Genomic DNA, 19,398 nt, shown 5'->3' on the forward strand with positions numbered 1-19,398 from the left:
GATCTGGTGGCACCTGTGCAGAGCTAAACATAGTTTACATTTGAGGGCTGTGACTTTCATCAAAATGGCGCTGCATCAGTGCACAGACCTGAAAACTTAACTCTGTTTCTCCATCCACAGATACTCCTAGATGTGCTGAGTGTTTCCAGCACTTCTTGCTTTATTTCTGGTTAAAGTTGCTCCCGATTTGTACATTAGATGTTTATTATTGACACGCAAACATAAAAAACATACGAATTAGGAACAGGAGTGGGCCATTCCGCCCCTTGAGCCTGCTCAATCATTCAACAAGATCATACTGATGTGATTTTAACCTCAACTCCACGTTCCCAGCTACCCTTGATAAACTTTCGCCACCTTGATTATCAAGAATCTGTCTGCCACCGCCTTAAAAATATTAAAAGATTCAGCCTCCACCACTTTATAAGGAAGAGTTCCAAAGACTCATGACCCTCTGAGAAAAAAATAAATCTCCTCATCTCTGTCTTGCTTCTCATCCATCCACAAGTGGTAACATCTTCCATTTATCTACCCTGTCAAACCCTTACGTTGTCTTATGTCATCCCTCACTCTTATTTTCCAGATGAAACCTTTTCAACCGATTCAATTTTTATTGATTGATATAGCTTTCCAGTTCTGTCATAATTCCAGTCAATCTTATCGGCACCTTCCCCAGTGCTTCTTGATCCATCTCATTACATGGAGACAGAGCTGATCTGAGTATCAACGTCAATATTGCCCCAAATTCCTGTATGTGGGAAGGATCAGTATGTCAGTGGGAGAATGGACTGTGGTTTCGAGCTGTTATTCACCATCCTCTATTTCAGCCATTCTCCCATTAGCTGAAAATAAGATGGAATGAAATGACCAGATCAAATGAGACTGCCTGTAACATTATGAATCATCCACAAAGTTGTCTTCCATCCTGGCAATGCAACAGAGGGTGGTTTTCACTCTAAATCCTCTAATTATACTACTAAGAATATCTGTCAGACAATGACTAGATTTCACGGTGGAAAGTTGAGTTAAAATGATTGCCAAGCAGCGAGGAGATCAATATGGAATTCCTGTGCACCTTGCTTGTGCATTTTCCAGTTTTTTATTCATTTACGGGATGTGGGTGTCACTGACTAGGCCAGCGTTTATTGCCCATCCCTATTTGCTCCTTGTGAAGGTGGTGATGAGCTGTCTTCTTGAACCGCTGCAGTTGCTGTGGTGTAGGTACACCCACAGTGCTGTTCGGGAAGGGCTTCCAGGATTTTGACCCAGTGACAGTGAAGGAACATCAATATATTTCCAAGTTAGGATGGTGAGTGACTGGAAGGGGAACTTCCAAGTGGTGGTGTTCCCATGTATCTGCTGCCCTTGTCCTTCATGTGGTAGCAGTCGTGAATCTGGAAGGTGCTGTTTAAGGAGCCTTGGTGAGTTGCTGCAGTGTATCTTGTAGATGGTACATCCTGCTGCCACTATGCGTTGGTGGTGGAGGGAATGAATGTTTGTGAATGTGCCAATAAAGCGGGTTTCTTTGTCTTGGAGCGTGCCAAGCTTCTTGAGTGTTGTTCGAGCTGTACTCATCCAGGCAAGTGGAGAGTATTCCATCACATTCCTGAACTTGTGCCTTGTAGATGGTGGACAGGCTTTGGGGAGTTAGGATGTGAGTTACTCGTTGCCAGATTCCTAGCCTCTGACCTGCCCTTTAGCCACAGTATTTATATGGCTAGTCCAGTTCGGCCCCTGGTCAACAGTAACCCCCCTGGATGTTGATAGTGGGGGATTCAGAGATGGTAATGCCATTGAATGTCAAGGGGCAATGGTTAGATTATTTCTTGTTGGAGATGGTCATTACCTGGAACTTGTATGACGTGAATGTTACTTGCCATTTGTCAGCCCAAGCCTGGATATTGTCCAGGTTTTGCTGCATTTGGACATGGACTGCTTTGAGGAGTCATGGATGGTGCTGAACATCATGCAATCATCAGTGAACATCCCCACTTCTGACCTCATGATGGAAGGAATGTCATTGATGAAGCATCTGAAGATGGTTGGGCTGAGGACAGTATCCTGAGGAACTACTGCAGTGATGTCCTGGAGGTGAGATGATTGACCTCCAACAACCACAACCATCTCCCTTTGTGCTAGGTATGACTCCAACCAGCGGAGAGTTTTCCCCTTGATTCCCATTGACCCCACTTTTGCTCTGGCTGCTTGATGCCACACTCAGTCAAATATTGCTTTGATGTCAAGGGCAGTCATTCTCATCTCACCCCTGGAGTTCAGCTCTTTTAAACCAAGGTTGTAACGTGGTCAGAAGATGAGTGACCCATGCAGAACCCAAACTGAGTGTCAGTGAGCAGATGATTGCTAAGCAAGTGCCGCTTGATAGCACTGTTGATGATCCCTTCCATCACTTTACTGATGACGGAGAGTAGACTGATGGGGCAGTAATTGGCCAGGTTGGAGTAATAGTTGCATTGAGTCCATGGCTTTCCATCCTGAACATACGCAAGATGGAGAGTGATAGACTCAATGTATGTTTGGACACTAAGGGAATCAATGGATAAGGGGTTAGGGGGGGGGAAATGGAATTGAGGTGGAAGATCATTCAATGGTGCAGCAGGTCTACCCCTGCTCCTATTTCTTGTGTTCTTATGAACCTCACTGTGAATCATTTCCATGCAAGCCCAGCAGATGCAGCACCCACCCTTTCCCCTCCGCCCCAAGTTCCAGGGCGCCAGACACACTCTCCAGGTGACACAGTGACATACTTGTACTTATTTGCATTTTGTATTGTGTATTCACTGTTCACAATGTGGTCTCCTCTTTGATGAGGAAACTAAATCCCGATTGGGTGACTGCTCTGTGGAACATCAGCACTCTGCAAGTGTGATCCAGAGCATCTGATTAATTACCTGTTTATTTCTCCACTGCACTCCAACTCTGACCTCTCATAGAAACATAGAAAATAGGAGCAGGAGTAGCCCTTTCGGCCCTTTCATTATGATCATGGCTGATCATCCAACTCAATAGCCTGCTCCCGCTTTCTCCCCATATCCTTTCATCCCTTTCGCCCCAAGAGCTATATCTAACTCCTTCTTGAAAACATACAATGTTTTGGCCTCAACTACTTTCTGTGTTAGCGAATTCCACAGGCTCACCACTCTCTGGGTGAAGAAATTTCTCCTCATCTCAGTCCTAAATGCTCTACCCTATATCCCCAGACTGTGACCCCTGGTTCTGGACTCCCCCACCATTGGGAACATCCTTCCTGCATCTACCCTGTTTAGTCCTGTTAGAATTTTATAGGTTTCTATGACAGCCCCCCTCATTCTTCTGAACTCCAGTGAATAGAATGCTAACTGACTCAATCTCTCCTCATATGTCAGTCCCGCCATCCCAGGAATCAGTCTGGTAAACCTTCGCTGCACTCCCTCTATAGCAAGAACATCCTTCATTAGATAAGGAGACCAAAACTGCACACAATATTCCAAGTAGTATAATTGCAACAAGACATCCCTGCTCCTGTACTTGAATCCTCTCGCTATGAATACCATTTGCCTTCTTTACCGCCTGCTGCACCTGCATGCTTACCTTCAATGACTGGTGTGCGAGGACACCCAGGTCCTATTGCACATCCCCCTCTCTCAATTTATAGCCATTCAGATAATAATCTGCCTTCCTGCTTTTGCTATCAAAGTCGATAACCTCATATTTATCCACATTATATTGTATGTGCCATGCATTTGCCCACTCACTCAGCTTGTCCAAATCACCCTGAAGCATCTCTGCATCCTCCCCACAGCTCACCCTCCCACACATCGGCAAATATTTAGCTCCCTCATCTAAATCGTTAATATATATTGTGAATAGCTGGGGTCCCAGCACTGATCCCTGTGGTACCCCACTAGTCACTTGGAAATTGCCATTTGGAAAAAGACCCTTTTATTCCTATTCTTTGTTTCCTATCTGCCAACAGTTTTCTATCCATCTCAATACACTACCCCTAATCCCATGCGCTTTAATTGTACATGCTAATCTCTTATGAGGGACTTTGTCAAAAGCCTTCTGAAAGTCCAAATAAACCACATCCACTGGCTGCAAGGGGGATCAGGACTGGGAGCTAAATATCCAAGAATATACATCCTATCGGAAATATAGGCAGGTTGGCAGAGGGGGTGGGGTTGCTTTGTTAGTAAGAAATGAAATTAAATCGATAGCAAGAAATGATGTAAGGTCAGATGATGTAGAATCTGTGTGGGTAGAGTTGAGGAACTGCAAAGGCAAAAAAACCATAATGGGAGTTATGTACAGGCCTCTGAACAGTAGTCAGGATGTGGGGCACAAGATACACCAGGAGATAGAAAAGGCATGTAAGAAAGGCAAGGTTACAGTGATCATGGGGGATTTCAATATGCAGGTAGACTGGGAAAATCAGGTTGGTAGTAGATCCCAAAAAAAGGAATTTGTGGAATGTCTATGAGATGGCTTTTTGGAGCAGCTTGTGGTGGAGCCCACTAGGGAACAGGCAATTCTAGATTTAGTGATGTGCAATGAGGCATATTTGATAAGGGAGCTTAAGGTGAAGGAACCCTTAGGAGGAAGTGACCATAATATGATAGAATTTATCCTGCAATTTGAGAGGAAAAAGCTGGAATCAGATGTAACGGTATTACAGTTGAATAAAGGCAACTACAGAGGCATGATGGAGGAGCTAGCCAGAATTGACTGGGAGATGAGCCAAGCAGGAAAGACAGTGGAACAGCAATGGCAGGAGTTTCTGGGAGTAATTTGGGAGACAAAGCAAAAATTAATCCCTAGGAAGAAGAAGCATACTAAAGGGAGGACGAGGCAACCATGGCTGACAAGGGAAGTCAGGGACAGCATAAAAGCTAAAGAGAAAGCATACAATGTGGCGAAGAGCAGTGGGAAACCAGGGGATTGGGAAGCCTACAAAGACCAACAGAGGACAACTAAAAAAGAAATAAGGAGGGAGAAGATTAAATATGAGGGTAAACTAGCCAGGAATATAAAAGAAGATTGCAAGAGTTTTTTTTAGATATATAAAGGGTAAGAGAGAGGCAAAAGTGGACATTGGGCCGCTGGAAAATGACACTGGAGAAATAGTAGTGGGGAACAAAGAAATGGCGGAGGAACTGAATAGGTACTTTGCCTCAGTCTTCACGGTGGAAGACATGCGTCACATCCCCAAAGTTCAAGAGAGTCGGGGGGGGCAGAGGTGAGTATGGTGGCCATTACCAAGGAGAAGGTGCTAGGAAACTGAAAGGTCTGAAGGTGGATAAATCACCTGGACCAGATGGATTACACCCCAGAGTTCTGAAGGAGATAGCTGAAGAGATAGTGGAGGCATTAATGGTGATCTTTCAGGAATCACTGGAGTCAGGGAGGGTCTCAGGGAGGGTCCCAGAGGACTGGAAAATTGCTAAGGTAACCCCCCTGTTTAAGAAGGGAGTGAGGCAAAAGACGGGAAATTACAGGCAGATTAGCCTGACCTCGGTCGTTGGTAAGATTTTAGAGTCCATTATTAAGGATGAGATTTCAGAATACTTGGAAGTACATGATAAAATAGGGCAAAGTCAGCATGGTTTCATCTAGGGGAGGTCATGCCTGACAAATCTGTTAGAATTCTTTGAGGAGGTAAAGAGTAGGTTAGACAAAAGAGAACCAATGGTTGTTATCTACTTGGACTTCCAGAAGGTCTTTGACAAGGTGCCACACAGGAGGCTGCTCAGTAAGATAAGAGCCCATGGTGTTAGAGCCAAGGTACTAGCATGGATAGAAGATTGGCTGTCTTGCAGGAGGCAGAGATTGGGGATAAAGGGGTCCTTCTCAGGATGGCAGCCGGTGACTAGTAGAGTTCCGCAAGGGTCAGTGTTGGGACCACAACTTTTCACTTTATACATTAATGATCTAGATGAAGGAACTGAGGGCATCCTGGCTAAGTTTGCAGATGATACAAAGACAGATGGAGGGACAGGTAGTATTGAGGAGGCGGGGAGGCTGAAGAAGGTTTTGGACAGGTTAGGAGAATGGGCAAAGAAGTGGCAGATGGAATACAATGTGGGCAAGTGTGAGGTCATGCACTTTAGTAGGAAAAATAGAGGCATAGACTATTTTCTAAATGGGGAAAGAATTCAGAAATCTGGAGTGCAAAGGGACTTGGGAGTCCTAGTCCAGGATTCTCGAGGTAAACTTGCAGGTTGAGTCAGTAGTTAGGAAGGCAAATGCAATGTTGGCATTTATTTCGAGAGGACTAGAATATAAAAGCAGGGATGTGCTGCTGAGGCTTTATAAGGCTCTGGTCAGACCACATTTAGAATACTGTGAGCAATTTTGGGCCCCGTATCTCAGGAAGGATGTGCTGGCCCTGGAGAGGGTCCAGAGGGAATGAAAGGCTTAACATATGAGGAACGTTTGAGGACCCTGGGTCTCTACTCAATGGAGTTTAGAAGGATGAGGGGGGATCTGATTGAAACTTACAGAATACTGAAAGGCCTGGATAGAGTGGACGTGGGGAAGATGTTTCCATTAGTAGGAGAGACTAGGACCCGATGGTGCAGCCTCAGAGTAAAGGAAAGACCTTTTAGAACAGAGATGAGGAGAAACTTCTTTAGCCAGAGAGTGGTGAATCTATGGAATTCATTGCCACAGGAGACCAGTTCATTGAGTGTATTTAAGACCGAGATAGATAGATTCTTGATTGGTAAGGGGATTAAAGGATACGGGGAGAAGGCGGGAGAATGGGGTTGAGAAACTTATCAGCCACGATTGAATGGCGGAGCAGACTCGATGGACCGAATGGCCTAATTTCTGCTCCTATGTCTTATGCCCTTATGGTCTCCCCCTCATCAACTCTACTAGTTACAGTCTCGAAAAATTCCATTAGATTTGTCAAGCATGATTTCCCTTTCGTAGATCCATGCTGACTCTGTCCGAATCTGCCACTGTTTTCCAAGTGCTCAGCTATTAAATCTTTTATAATGGACCCTAGAATTTTCCCCACTACTGACGTCAGGCTCACTGGTCTATAATTCCCTGTTTTCTCTCTACCTCCCTTTTTAAATGGTGGAGTTACATTAGCTACCCTCCAATCTGTAGGAACTGTTCCAGACACTCTGTCCTCGTCCTGCTACACTGTTCAAATGAAGCTTCATGGAAGTTCGAGGAACAGCACCTTGTGTTTTGGTTCGGCTCTTTACAACATTCCAGATTGAACATTCACTTGAACAATTTTTGATCCCTTTTTTTCAGACAATAGGTGCTGGTACTTTTGTGCTGTTACCATTTATACCTCCTCTGGGCCCTAATCACTCCAGCCTTCCATTCTATCACAAGACCATCTGTGTTTACTTCCTCTCCCCCGCTCTTTACCCTGCCTCTACTTGTTTGTAAACTTTTAAATCTGTAAATTCTTCTAGTTTGGATAAAAGGTCACCGCCCTGAAACATTCACTCTCTTTCCCTCTCAACAGAAGCTGTTTGACCTGCTGAGAGTTTCCAACATTTTCTGTTTTGAGGTCGGATTTCCAGCATCTGCAGTATCTTGTTTTTGGGGTCACAGTGGATCAGTTTTCTCTGACTTTTCGTTCCTTGTTTAAAGATGATGAAGAGATTTTAAAGAATGAGACAATAACTGTTCCCCTGTTCGACATGAAACTAAGCTCACTGTTAATTCCTCCTCAGTAACAATTGTAAACACAAAGTTTCCAGCCGGGATTGAACCGGGGACTTTCTCATGTAAAGTAAAGGTGATAATCAGTGCACTGGGGAAATGAGTGTGAATCCCCCCCCGGACAGAGGGGAACTGACCATCCATCTCTAGCTCTAATTCCCAAACAGAAAATGCTGCCAAGAATCAGCAAGTCAGGCTGAGTCTGTGGCCGCTCTCAGCGTTTGAAAGCGTCACAATGCCCGGCTGATTGACGGCAACTGCGGACCAATAGGAAGAGGGGGCGGGAACGGAGGACCGGGCGGGAGCGGCTGGTTCTCCAACCAATCGGAGTGACTCAGCGGCGGGGCTTGATTGGCACGTGACCACCCTCCTGCTGAGCTCCGGCGCAGGCGCAGTGTCATTGTACCCGAAGCCCGGGGAGTATGGAAGCTGAAGGAGGATGGCGACGGGAAAAGGTGAGGGACAGCCGAGTACAGGAGAGAGACGGAGTCAGTGTGGACTGGGAGGTTTCATAAACATCCGGTGTAGGACTCAAGACCCGAATTAGAAATTCTTGGCCCCGCGTTTGCACCAAATCGGCAACAGCTGCGGCTTCTTCAGACCCGGGGTAACGGCCGCCATCTTTACAGGGGACATTGTGCAGCAGGGCGCATGCGCGGTCACCCTGGTCCAGGTAGCAGGAGGAGAGAATATTGTAAATTTCTATCCTGGACTGACAGAGATGGATTTTGGAAACTGCTTTTACATGGGGTTAGAAGGGGAGGATTTACACACAGCAAACTCAAACCAAGAGTTTGCCTCCTCTGCGTTTGTATCCTGCACTGACATTGAAGGACTTTGTACATTTCTTTTACAGGATATTAGAAGTGGAGATTGACAAGATAAAAAGCTCAAATCAAACATTACATCAAGATCTGACAGAGTCACTTGATTCATCAAGATTTGTATATCATCAGCCTTTGAATGTGCACAGTAAAAAGGTTTGTCTGTTCTCCAGGGCATTGCCTCCAGGGCTACGGGCCAAGCGCTGGAAAGTGGGAACAAAAATAGCTGGAAAAACTCAGCAGGCCTGACAGCATCTGTGGACAGGAATACAGTTAATGTTTCAAGTCCATATGACTCTTCATCAGAACTCAAGTGGCTGGAAAGTGGGATTAGTGTAGTCAGACCCGCATGGGCCCCAGCATGCCTGCCTCTTTATGGGGTATGTGGAACATTCCTTGTTCCAGTCCTACTCCGGCCCCCTCCCACAACTCTTTCTCCGGTACATCGATGATTACTTCGGTGCTGCTTCATGCTCTCATTGGGACCTGGAAAAATTTATTAATTTTGCTTCCAATCTCCACCCCTCCATCATTTTCACATGGTCCATCTCTGACACTTCCCTTCCCTTCCTTGACCTCTCTGTCTCAATTTCTGGTGATAGATTGTCCACCAATATCCATTACAAGCCTACCGACTCCCACAGCTATCTCGACTACAGCTCCTCACACCCCGCTTCTCTCAGTTCCTTCGCCTCCGTCGCATCTGTTTTGATGAGGCTACCTTCAAAAACAGTTCCTCTGACATGTCCTCCTTCCTTAACCGAGGTTTTCCACCCACGGTCGTTGACAGGGCCCTCAACCGTGTCCGGCCCATCTCCCGCGCATCCGCCCTCACGCCTTCTCCCTCCAAGAAACATGATAGGGTCCCCCTTGTCCTCACTTATCACCCCACCAGCCTCCGCATTCAAAGGATCATCCTCCGCCATTTCCGCCAACTCCAGCATGATGCCACCACCAAACATATCTTCCCTTCACCCCTCCCCGGCAGCATTCCGTAGGGATCGTTCCCTCCGGGACACCCTGGTCCACTCCTCCATCAACCCCTACTCCTCAACCCCCACCTACGGCACCTCCCCATGCATACACAAAATATGCAACATCTGCCCCTTCACTTCCTCTCTCCTCACCGTCCAAGGGCCCAAACACTCCTTTCAAGTGAAGCAGCATTTCACTTGCATTTCCCCCAACTTAGTCTACTGCATTCGTTGCTCCCAATGCGGTCTCCTCTACATTGGAGAGACCAAACGCAAACTGGGCGATCGCTTTGCAGAACACCTGCGGTCTGTCCGCAAGAATGACCCAAACCTCCGTGTCGCTTGCCATTTTAACACTCCACCCTGCTCTCTTGCCCACATGTCTGTCCTTGGCTTGCTGCATTGTTCCAGTGAAGCTCAACGCAAACTGGAGGAACAACACCTCATCTTCCGACTAGGCACTTTACAGCCTTCCAGACTGAATATTGAGTTCAACAACTTTAGATCTTGAACTCCCTCCTCCATCCCCACCCCCTTTTCGTTTCTTCCCCCTCCCTTTTGTTTTTTCCAAGAATTTATATAGATTTTTCTTTTCCCACCTTTTTCCAATATTTTAAAATTTATACCTTTTATGCCCTGTTAGTCTTATTTCACCCCACCCCCACTAGAGCTGTACCTTGAGTGTCCTGCCATCCATTCTTAATTAGCACATTCTCTTAGATAATATCACCACCTTCAACACCTCTTTGATCCTTTTGTCTGTGACATCTTTTGATTATCTGCTCCTATCCCTGCTTGCTTGTCCCTACAACCACCCCCAACCCCCCTACTTCTCTCCCCACCTTAAACCAGCTTATATTTCTCCCCTCTCCTAATTTTACTCAGTTCTGTTGAAGGGTCATGAGGACTCGAAATGTCAACTTTATTCTTCTCCGCCGATGCTGCCAGACCTGCTGAGTTTTTCCAGGTAATTCTGTGTTAGTCAGATCTTTGTTGACCAGTGCGGACACGAGGGCCAAATGGCCTCCTTCTGTGCTGTAGACGTCTATGTCCTGTTTGTGGGCAAAGATTATTAGTAAGAGAAAGAAGTATTAACATGGGGCAAGGGCAGGGGAAGCCAGCTGCAGCAGGGTAAGAATGGATCTGACCTAGTCAACTGGAATCAAAGTTTGGAAGGTGAAACTGGAACAGAACAGTGGGCTGCTGTTGAAGAAGAAAAAATATCAGACACAGTAAAGATATATTCCCACCGAGGGAAAGAGAAGGCAAACAATTCCAGAGCTCCCTCGATGATAAAAGAGGTAGAAGTAGAAAAGGTCTGCTTATTACAGATGTCAGATGGATAATGCAACCGGGAACCGGACTGAATAGGGAAGGTTCAAAGGGGAATTGAAGAAGCAAATAAGAGAAGCAAAGAGAGAGTATGAAAAGAGACCAGCAAGCTAGCATGGAAAATCACTAAGTCTTATTCAGGCGTATACATGGTAAAAGGGTGGTAAAGGGAAGATTAGGGACCAAGAAGGTGATTTACTCATGAAGGCAGGGGGCATGGATGAGGTATTAAATGAATATTTTGCATCTGTCTTTACCAACAAAGATGATGCTGCACAGGTCAAGGTGAAAGAGGGGGGTACTTCAGACACTTGTGGGGTTTAAAATTGATAAGGAGGAGGTATTGGACAGGCTGTTTGATAAAGTTGATAAGCCACCAGGATCGGATGAGATGCATCCAAGGGTACGTACGGAAGTGATAGTGGAAATTGTGGAAGTACTGGCCATAATTTTTCAGTCTTCCTGAGATTCAGGAGTGGTGACAGAGGACTGGAGCATTGTAAATGTTACCCCTTTGCTCAAAAGAGGGTGTAAAGATAAGCCCAGCAACTACAGGCCAGTCAGTTTAGCCTCAGTGGTGGGGAAACTTCCACAATTGTGGACAAAATTAATGGTCACTTTAGCAAATGTGGATTAATTCAGGAAAGCCAACATGGATTTGTTAAGGGAAAATCATATTTAATTAACTTACATAAGGTTTTTAAAGAGGTCACAGAGAGGGTTGATGAGGATAATACTGTTAATATGGTGTACATGGACTTCCAAATGGCTTTAGGTAAAGTGCCACACAACAGACTTGTGAGCAAAGTTATAGCTCAAGGAATAAAAGGGACAGGAGCAACATGGATACGGAATTGGCTGAGTGACAAGGTACAGAGGGTGATGGTGAAAGGATTTTTATCAGACTGGAGGAAGGTTTATCGTGGAGTTCCCCAGGAGTCATTGTGAGGACTCCTGCTCTTCCTAATAAATATAATTAACCCAGACCTTGGTGTTCAGGTGCAATTTTGAAATTTGTGGACAGAGTCTTGAGTGGTCACAGATTTAGTGGCAGGTTCCCTTCCCTGAAGGACATTAGTGAACCAGTTGGGTTTTTATGACAATCCAGCAGTTTTCACGGTCACTTTTTCCTAGTGCCGGCCCCACAAATTCCCAGATTCATTCAGCTCAATTTCACAACCTGCCTTTGTGTTTTTGTGGGTTCTCTCTCACTCCCTTTTTTCTGTTTTAAATCAAATTCACAGGATGTTAGAAGGGGAAGATTTATGGTCAGGCAACTGAAACCAAACATCACATCAGGATCTGATGGAGTCGCCCAATTTATTGTAACCTGAATATCATTGGATTTTGAACATGGAAGGAAAAACCACCGTTCACAGTGGGGAGACACCGTACACGTGCTCTGTGTGTGGACAAGGCTTCAGCCGATCCTCTGACCTGCTGAGACACAAGCACAGTCACACTGTGGAGAAACCATGGAAATGTGGGGACTGCGGAAAGGGATTCAATTATCCATCTCAGCTGGAAACTCATCGGCGTAGTCACACTGGGGAGAGACCATTCACCTGCTCTGAGTGTGGGAAGGGATTCAATCAGTTATCCCAATTGCTAACCCACCAGCGAGTTCACACTGGGGAAAGACCTTTCACCTGCTCCCAGTGTGGGAAGGGATTCACTCAGTTATCCCACCTGCTGACACACCAGCGAGTACACACTGATGAGAGGCCCTTCAAATGCCCAGATTGTGGCAAGAGGTATAAAAGTTCTGGGAACCTGATGACCCATCAACGTGTTCACACTGACGAAAGACCGTTCAGGTGCTCTCACTGTGGGGCTGGGTTCAGGCGATCATCTCAACTCACTGACCACCAGCGAATTCACACTGGGGAGAGGCCGTTCACCTGCTCTGACTGTGGGAAGGGATTCAGTCATCCATCCAACTTGCTGAGACACCAGCGAATTCACACTGGGGAGAGGCCGGTCACCTGCTCTGAGTGTGGGAAGGGGTTCACTGATTCATCCAGCCTGCGGGCACACCAGCGAGTTCACATTGGGGAGAGACCTTTCATCTGCTCTCAGTGTGGGAAGGGATTCATTCATCCGTCCAACCTGCTGATACACCAGCGAGTTCACACCGGGGAGAGAGCATTCGCCTGCTCCGAGTGCGGGAAGGAATTCACTCAGTCATCCCACCTGCTGACACACCGGCGTGTTCACACTGGTGAGAGACCTTTCATCTGCCCTCAGTGTGGGAAGGGATTCAATCACCCATCAAACCTGCTAAGACACCAGCGAGTTCACAAGTAACTGCAGTGGTGGGATTTTGCTGTTAATCATATCCAGGACCCATTTGGGGTCTGTTTCTGCTGATGTTCAGAAACTCCAGCCCAGTTATAGGTGTTAATATCATGGATAAAAGTCAAATAAATCAGCTTGGTGTTAAATACGTGTTGAATCTTTGAATATCTCAGACAAGTTAGTTCCTTTTAAAGGGCTCTCCCTCTCCCATCTCCTCCATCCTCACCTCCAGCAATAAGTATGAGGAGCTCATGGAGCTTCTTTGTCACTAAGATTGAGACAATCCGATCAGCTGCCTCTGCTGCTTCCCTCCCTTCCACTGGCCCACCGGGACAAACTGTCTCTGATGTTCTCCTGTCTTAGGCTTGAACTCACATCTATCTCTAGTTTCTCTCCCTTCTCCCCTCAGGTGGGTTTCCTTTTGTCTCTCCAGGTTGGACAATCAGTTGCAGCCTCATCTGCACACATAATACAGACCCCATTTCTCCTTCCATAATCAGAGGCTGATCATATATGAATTCAGTGATTCCATAAGACCTTGTAGAGATTCCTGGTTTGAGTTTCCCTCTAAAGTCCTCTCCCTCTAATCCCTGTAAACAGAGTTTACAAAAGCCATCACTATAAGTACAGGGTAGAAATTCAGAACAGACAATTCTGATTTCTATGGAATATTCTTCTTCCTTTCATCGCTCCAATTCTATAAATCCCTGTCTCAAACACTCCTCCGCCCCTCTGTCCGTTGTTCCGGATTCAATGCCCAGTCTCCTATTTTATTTTATTTTAATTTCTCCTCTCCAGATTCTGTCTCTCTTCCTGTCCTTAAAGTGGTGACTCAGGCTGTGGGTCAATCCCACTCCTTTATTATAACGCCACATTAATAATTCAGCTCACAACAAAAAAATCATCTTGAATGACTTTATTCATCATTTTGAATGTTTGGAAAGAATCACCTTCTCCGAGTTCTGAAGAACAGAAAGTCTAGTGGTTAGTTCAGAGCTTCCTTCTCCTCAGGTCTGATCCAAAAGTCGTGTCTATCTGAGTTACATTTATACACACACACTCAGAAAGGGATCAGATCTCACTGAACTGACAAAAGTTGTGTCTATCTGAGTTACACTTATACAGACTCACTGACTCAGTACGTGATCAGATCTCACTGAACTATCACACAAGCTGTATCTATGAGTTACATTTATACAGACTCACTCAGAAAGGGATCAGATCTCACTGACCTATGACACAAGCTGTGTCTATCTGAGTTACACTTATACAGACTCACTCAGAAAGGGATCAGATCTCACTGAACTATGACACAAGCTGTGTCTATCTGAGTTACACTTATACAGACTCACTGACTCACTAAGTGATCAGATCTCACTGAAATATGACAAGCTGTGTCTATCTGAGTTACATTTATACAGACCCACTGACTCAGTACGTGATCAGATCTCACTGAACTATCACACAAGCTGTATCTATGAGTTACATTTATACAGACTCACTCAGAAAGTGATCAGATCTCACTGAACTATCACACAAGCTGTGTATATTTGAGTTACATTTATACACACTCACTGACTCAGTAAGTGATCAGGTTTCACTGAACTATCACAAGCTGTGTCTGTCTGAGTTACATTTACACAGACTCAGTCAGTCAGTGAGTGATCAGGTTTCACTGAACGATGACACAAGCTGTGTCTGAGTTACATTTACACAGACTCAGTCAGTCAGTGAGTGATCAGGTTTCACTGAACGATGACACAAGCTGTGTCTCTCTGAGTTACATTTACACAGACTCAGTAAGTGATCAGGTTTCACTGAACTATCACATGAGCTGTGTCTATCTGAGTTACATTTACACAGACTCAGTCAGTAAGTGATAAGATCTCACTGAACTGTGACACAAGCTGTGTCTATCTGAATTATATTTATAGACTCACTCACTCAGTAAGTGATCAGATCTCACTGAACTATCACACAAGCCATGTCTCTCTGAGTTACATTCATACAGACTCACTAACTCAGTAAGTGATCAGATCTCACTGAACTATTCCGCAAGCTGTGTCTATCTCAGTTACATTTATACAGACTCACTCAGTAAGTGATCAGATCTTACTGAACTACAATAGCAACTACAACGACATATATGTATATCGAGCTTCTAACGTAATAAAATATCCCAAGGAGTTTCACGGGAGCATAGGGACATATTAGGTCAGCTTGTTCAAAGAGGTCAGTTATAAGGAATGTCTTAAAGCAGGAAAGTGAAGTAGAAAGGTGGAGAGGTTTAGGGAGGAAATTCCAGAGCTTAGGGTCCAGGCAGCTGAAGGCCCGGCCACCAGTGGTGGAATGATTAAATTCGGGGATGAAGGACATCCGGTAATGGTGCTCCATGTATGTGGGCCCCATAGCCCAGGCTCAAGGCCCAACCCTGAAATTTGGGGCCATAGTTTGACCATCCCGGGTCTCAGAGAAAAACAATTCCCCTTGTCAGACCTTTGTTTATTGATACCATAAAAAGTTTGGACCAGTTGAGTCCTTCTGTGTATTCGATGGGGATTGACTTTAACAGAGTTAAAATCCTCTGGATTTCAGTGCCAGAACAAGAATATGCTTTTGTCAAGATTAAAAAAATATAGATACTGAAAACCTGAAAAGCACAAGCCTGGGGAAATACACAGCAGGTCAATCACCATTCGAAAGTGATAAATTAATGGTCACTGTTTCAGGCTCCTCTGTTATTTAATAGTCATGATGACATCATCGCACTGGGACTGGATGACATCATAAGAGTCCATTGTTTCTTAATGACCCACATCAATAACAAGAGGAAATATTAATAAACCTGAGCACATTATCTAGGCTGACACTCCAGGGTGACGTTGAGGGACTGCTGCACTGTCAGAGACAGCATCCTTCACATGGAACTTGTGGAGGCTCTGGTCACAATCTTCCAATTCTCCTTATATCGTAGTGGTGTCAAAGGACTGACAGATTGTAAATGTTACACCCCTGCTCAAAAATACAGCAATTCCAGGACAATCAGCTTCACATCAGTGGTGGGGAAAGGCTGGAGACAATAATCTGGGACAAAATCAATTGGCACTTGGAAAAGTATGGATTATTATTTCCAGCATTTTATGTTTTTAATACCGATACATTCCCTGGATCCCAAGGTGAAGAGAGGCTCTCTGGGAGGCATGGGGAGCTCGGACTTGTCCATGAGAGTAACCAGAGGTATGAGAACTGAAAGAATCTAGAGTTAGAAAGGAGAAAAGATCCAAAAATGGAGCAGTTGGTGACAGGACATCAATTAGTCTCCTCTTATCCTGGGGAAATCAAGAACTTAACTACTCCGTGTTTGAAACAAAACTGTTTTATTTAACAGACATCAAGATATTAAACTCCAGCCCAGTTACAGAGATTATTAACATCAGTAGAAATGAACCCCAACTGTCAGAATGAACATGGTTCAGTTCTGGATGTGATTAACAGTGACAGTAACAGCAGAATCGAGCACATTAAGGGGAACAGAGCAGTCTAGGAATAGGTGGTATAGCCTAAAATTTAGAATGCGACCCTTCAGGAGTGTAAATACATAGGATACACGACACAGAAACAGGCCATTTGGTCTGGCCAGTCCACGCTGGTGTTAATGCTCACCAGAGCTTCCTCCCATCTTTCCTCATCTAAATCTATCTTTGTAACCATCTATTCCCTTCTCCTGCTTGTGCTTGTCTAGTCTCCCCTTGGATATTAGATGTGATTCCACAATTGGACAGCACCTACTAAACAATCCTGATTGTACTAAGAATTACACTAACAACTATTTTAAGATTATCAGTCGGGCTCACAGTGTGGCTCATTTACACGTGCTAGAAGCTACGTGTATTCACACACAGGGCCCTATCATTGCAAAAAATTAAAAAACACATCCACGCATTGCGCCTTTTTCAACCAAACAAAAACTATATGATTCACTTTAACCACTCCCAGGTAGCAAGTTCCACTTTCTCAACACTCTTTGTATCAAGAAGTTTCTTCTGAATTCCCTATTGGGTTTCTTGCTGACTATCTTATATTGATGGCCTCCATTTATGCTCTTCCCCACAAGAGGAAACATTCTCTCTGTATCAGCTCTATCAAAACTTTTCATCAGGAGACCTCGAAAAGCTTCAGTCTTATTTTCTCAAGAGGAAAGAGACCACGTCTGTCAATCCTTTCCTGATATGTTTACCTGCACATTTCTGGTATCATCATTATAAATCTGCTCTGGGCCCATCCAGTGACTCAATATCTTTTTCTATAATATGGCGACCTCAACTGCCCTCTGGTAAGATTTAGGTTCAGGAGTCACAGATTACCCAAAAATGGGGTAGAGTTCAGAAGTGATTTTAAAGTAATTCATTGAGAAGTGACAGTTTAATTATACAGGCTAAATAAACAGGACCAACACATGACCCGTGACAGGCGAGAACGGTTTACTGGTCCCAGAGGACAAATGGACGGATGACGCAGAGTGAGTGCTGGTCTCTGTAGCTGGTGGTGTCAGTCTCCTCTGAACGGTTAATTGGTGTGAGACAGAGTGTGGGTGTTGGGCTGAAGCCAGTGTGGATCACTTCAAAATCTCTGTGCTCTCGAGAGCCTGTTTTAACCTTTACACAGTTGGTTTACGTATGGGTCATGAGATCCAGTCGTGTCAGGGTTAGAAATGTCTTGTTTCAGGGCCTGTGCTAGGGACACTGTCCATGGCAGAGATAACAGGCCTGTCCTGTGTTTGTCAGCCAGCAATTTGCTATGGAGGCTTTCCTCATAAGAGAGAGACTGAGGTCTTTAATATTTCATAAATCACTAAAGATTTTATAAGGTTATTAGACTGATTACTTACAGTCCGTTACTTGGATTGAACTTGTCTCCATTCCCGTGCCGAGGGGATTTCTGTACCACGCGGGAGGGGTAACATTTGGGAACTCTCGATCCTCCCCCAATTCCCATTCCCCTTCTTCCTGGTGGGTAATGGAGGTGTCACTGTGAGTAATGTGCAAGTCAGTAAGAACTGTCAGTAAGGATTAATCAGCACTTTCTAATTGGAGATGTTAATCAGTGGAACCTCTCAGACACTGAATTGTAGAGTTCGTACCAAAGATCAATTTAGGATTGAAATAAAAGTTCAGAATCTTGTTGTAAACTAATTTCTGATGAGAGTTCCTGAATTATGGGGAAAGAGCAGAGACAGTGGTTTTTAAAGGGAACCTGCAGCCCCGAGAACACAATCAGCTATAGATCCAGAATATTAAACTCCAGCCCAGTTACAGGGATTATTAACATCAGCAGAAACAAACCACAACTGTCAGAATGAACATGGCTCAGTCCTGGATGTGATTAACAGCGACAAAAGGCTGTTGTCGCTTCTGGTGCCCAGGTCGATGCCGGGTGGTCCATCCGGTTCCATTCCTTTCAGACTTTTTAGTGCATCGATACAACCAAGTGGCTTTGCTGGGCCGTTTCTGAGGGCAGTGAAGAGTCGACCGCATTGCTGTGGGCCTGGACTCACATGTAGGCCAGGCCAGGTAAGGATGGCAGATTACCTTCCTTAAAGGACATCCGCGAACCAGATGGGGTTTTTACGATAATCAACACTGGTTTCATGGTTATCAATGGACTTTTAGATTTTTATTCAATTCAAATTACACCATCTGCCATTGTGGGATTCAAAACTGGGTCCCCAGAACATTACATTCTGCTTCTGGATTACATTCTGTCTTTAGATTACTGGTACAGTGACAATACCACTAGGCCACTGCCTCTCCCCAAATGAACAATGCAGCACCAGGCATACCTAAAAATGAGGTGTCAACCTGGCGAAGCTACAACACAGGGCTACTTGCGTGCTAAACAGCGTAAGCAGCAAGCGATAGAGCTAAGCGATCCCACAACCAACGGATCAGATCTAAGCTCTACAGTCCTGCCACATCCAGTCGTGAATGGTGGTGGACAATTAAACAACTCACTGGAGGAGGAGGCACCACAAATATCCCCAGCCTCAATAATGGGGGAGCCTGGCACATCAGTGCAAAAGATAAGGTTGAAGCATTTTCAACAATCTTCAGCCAGAAGTGCCGAGTGGATGATCCATCTCAGCCTCCTCTGGAGGTCCCCAGCATTACAGGTGCCAGTCTTCAGTCAATTCGATTCACTCCACGTGATATCAAGAAACGGCTGAAGGCACGGGATATTGCAAAGGCTACAGGTCCTGACGATATTCCGGCAATAGTACTGAAGAC

General features: G+C 45.0%; 2 protein-coding genes across 2 annotated transcripts in view; one reads left to right on the forward strand and one right to left on the reverse strand.

The window, feature by feature from the left end:
• LOC144697971 (uncharacterized) overlaps nt 1-13,260 on the forward strand; it is an 82,886-nt gene extending 69,626 nt beyond the window's left edge. The window contains 1 exon segment of the mRNA XM_078569923.1: nt 12,149-13,260. Coding sequence (XP_078426049.1) covers nt 12,149-13,123 — 975 coding nt within the window. The 3' untranslated portion in view covers nt 13,124-13,260.
• LOC144697491 (uncharacterized) overlaps nt 1-19,398 on the reverse strand; it is a 1,380,819-nt gene that overhangs the window by 310,267 nt on the left and 1,051,154 nt on the right. The gene's annotated exons all lie outside the window — the stretch shown is intronic.

Source organism: Cetorhinus maximus, chromosome 23 (assembly GCF_964194155.1).
Source record: "Cetorhinus maximus chromosome 23, sCetMax3.hap1.1, whole genome shotgun sequence".
In the NCBI taxonomy this organism is placed as follows: Eukaryota; Metazoa; Chordata; class Chondrichthyes; order Lamniformes; family Cetorhinidae; genus Cetorhinus; species Cetorhinus maximus.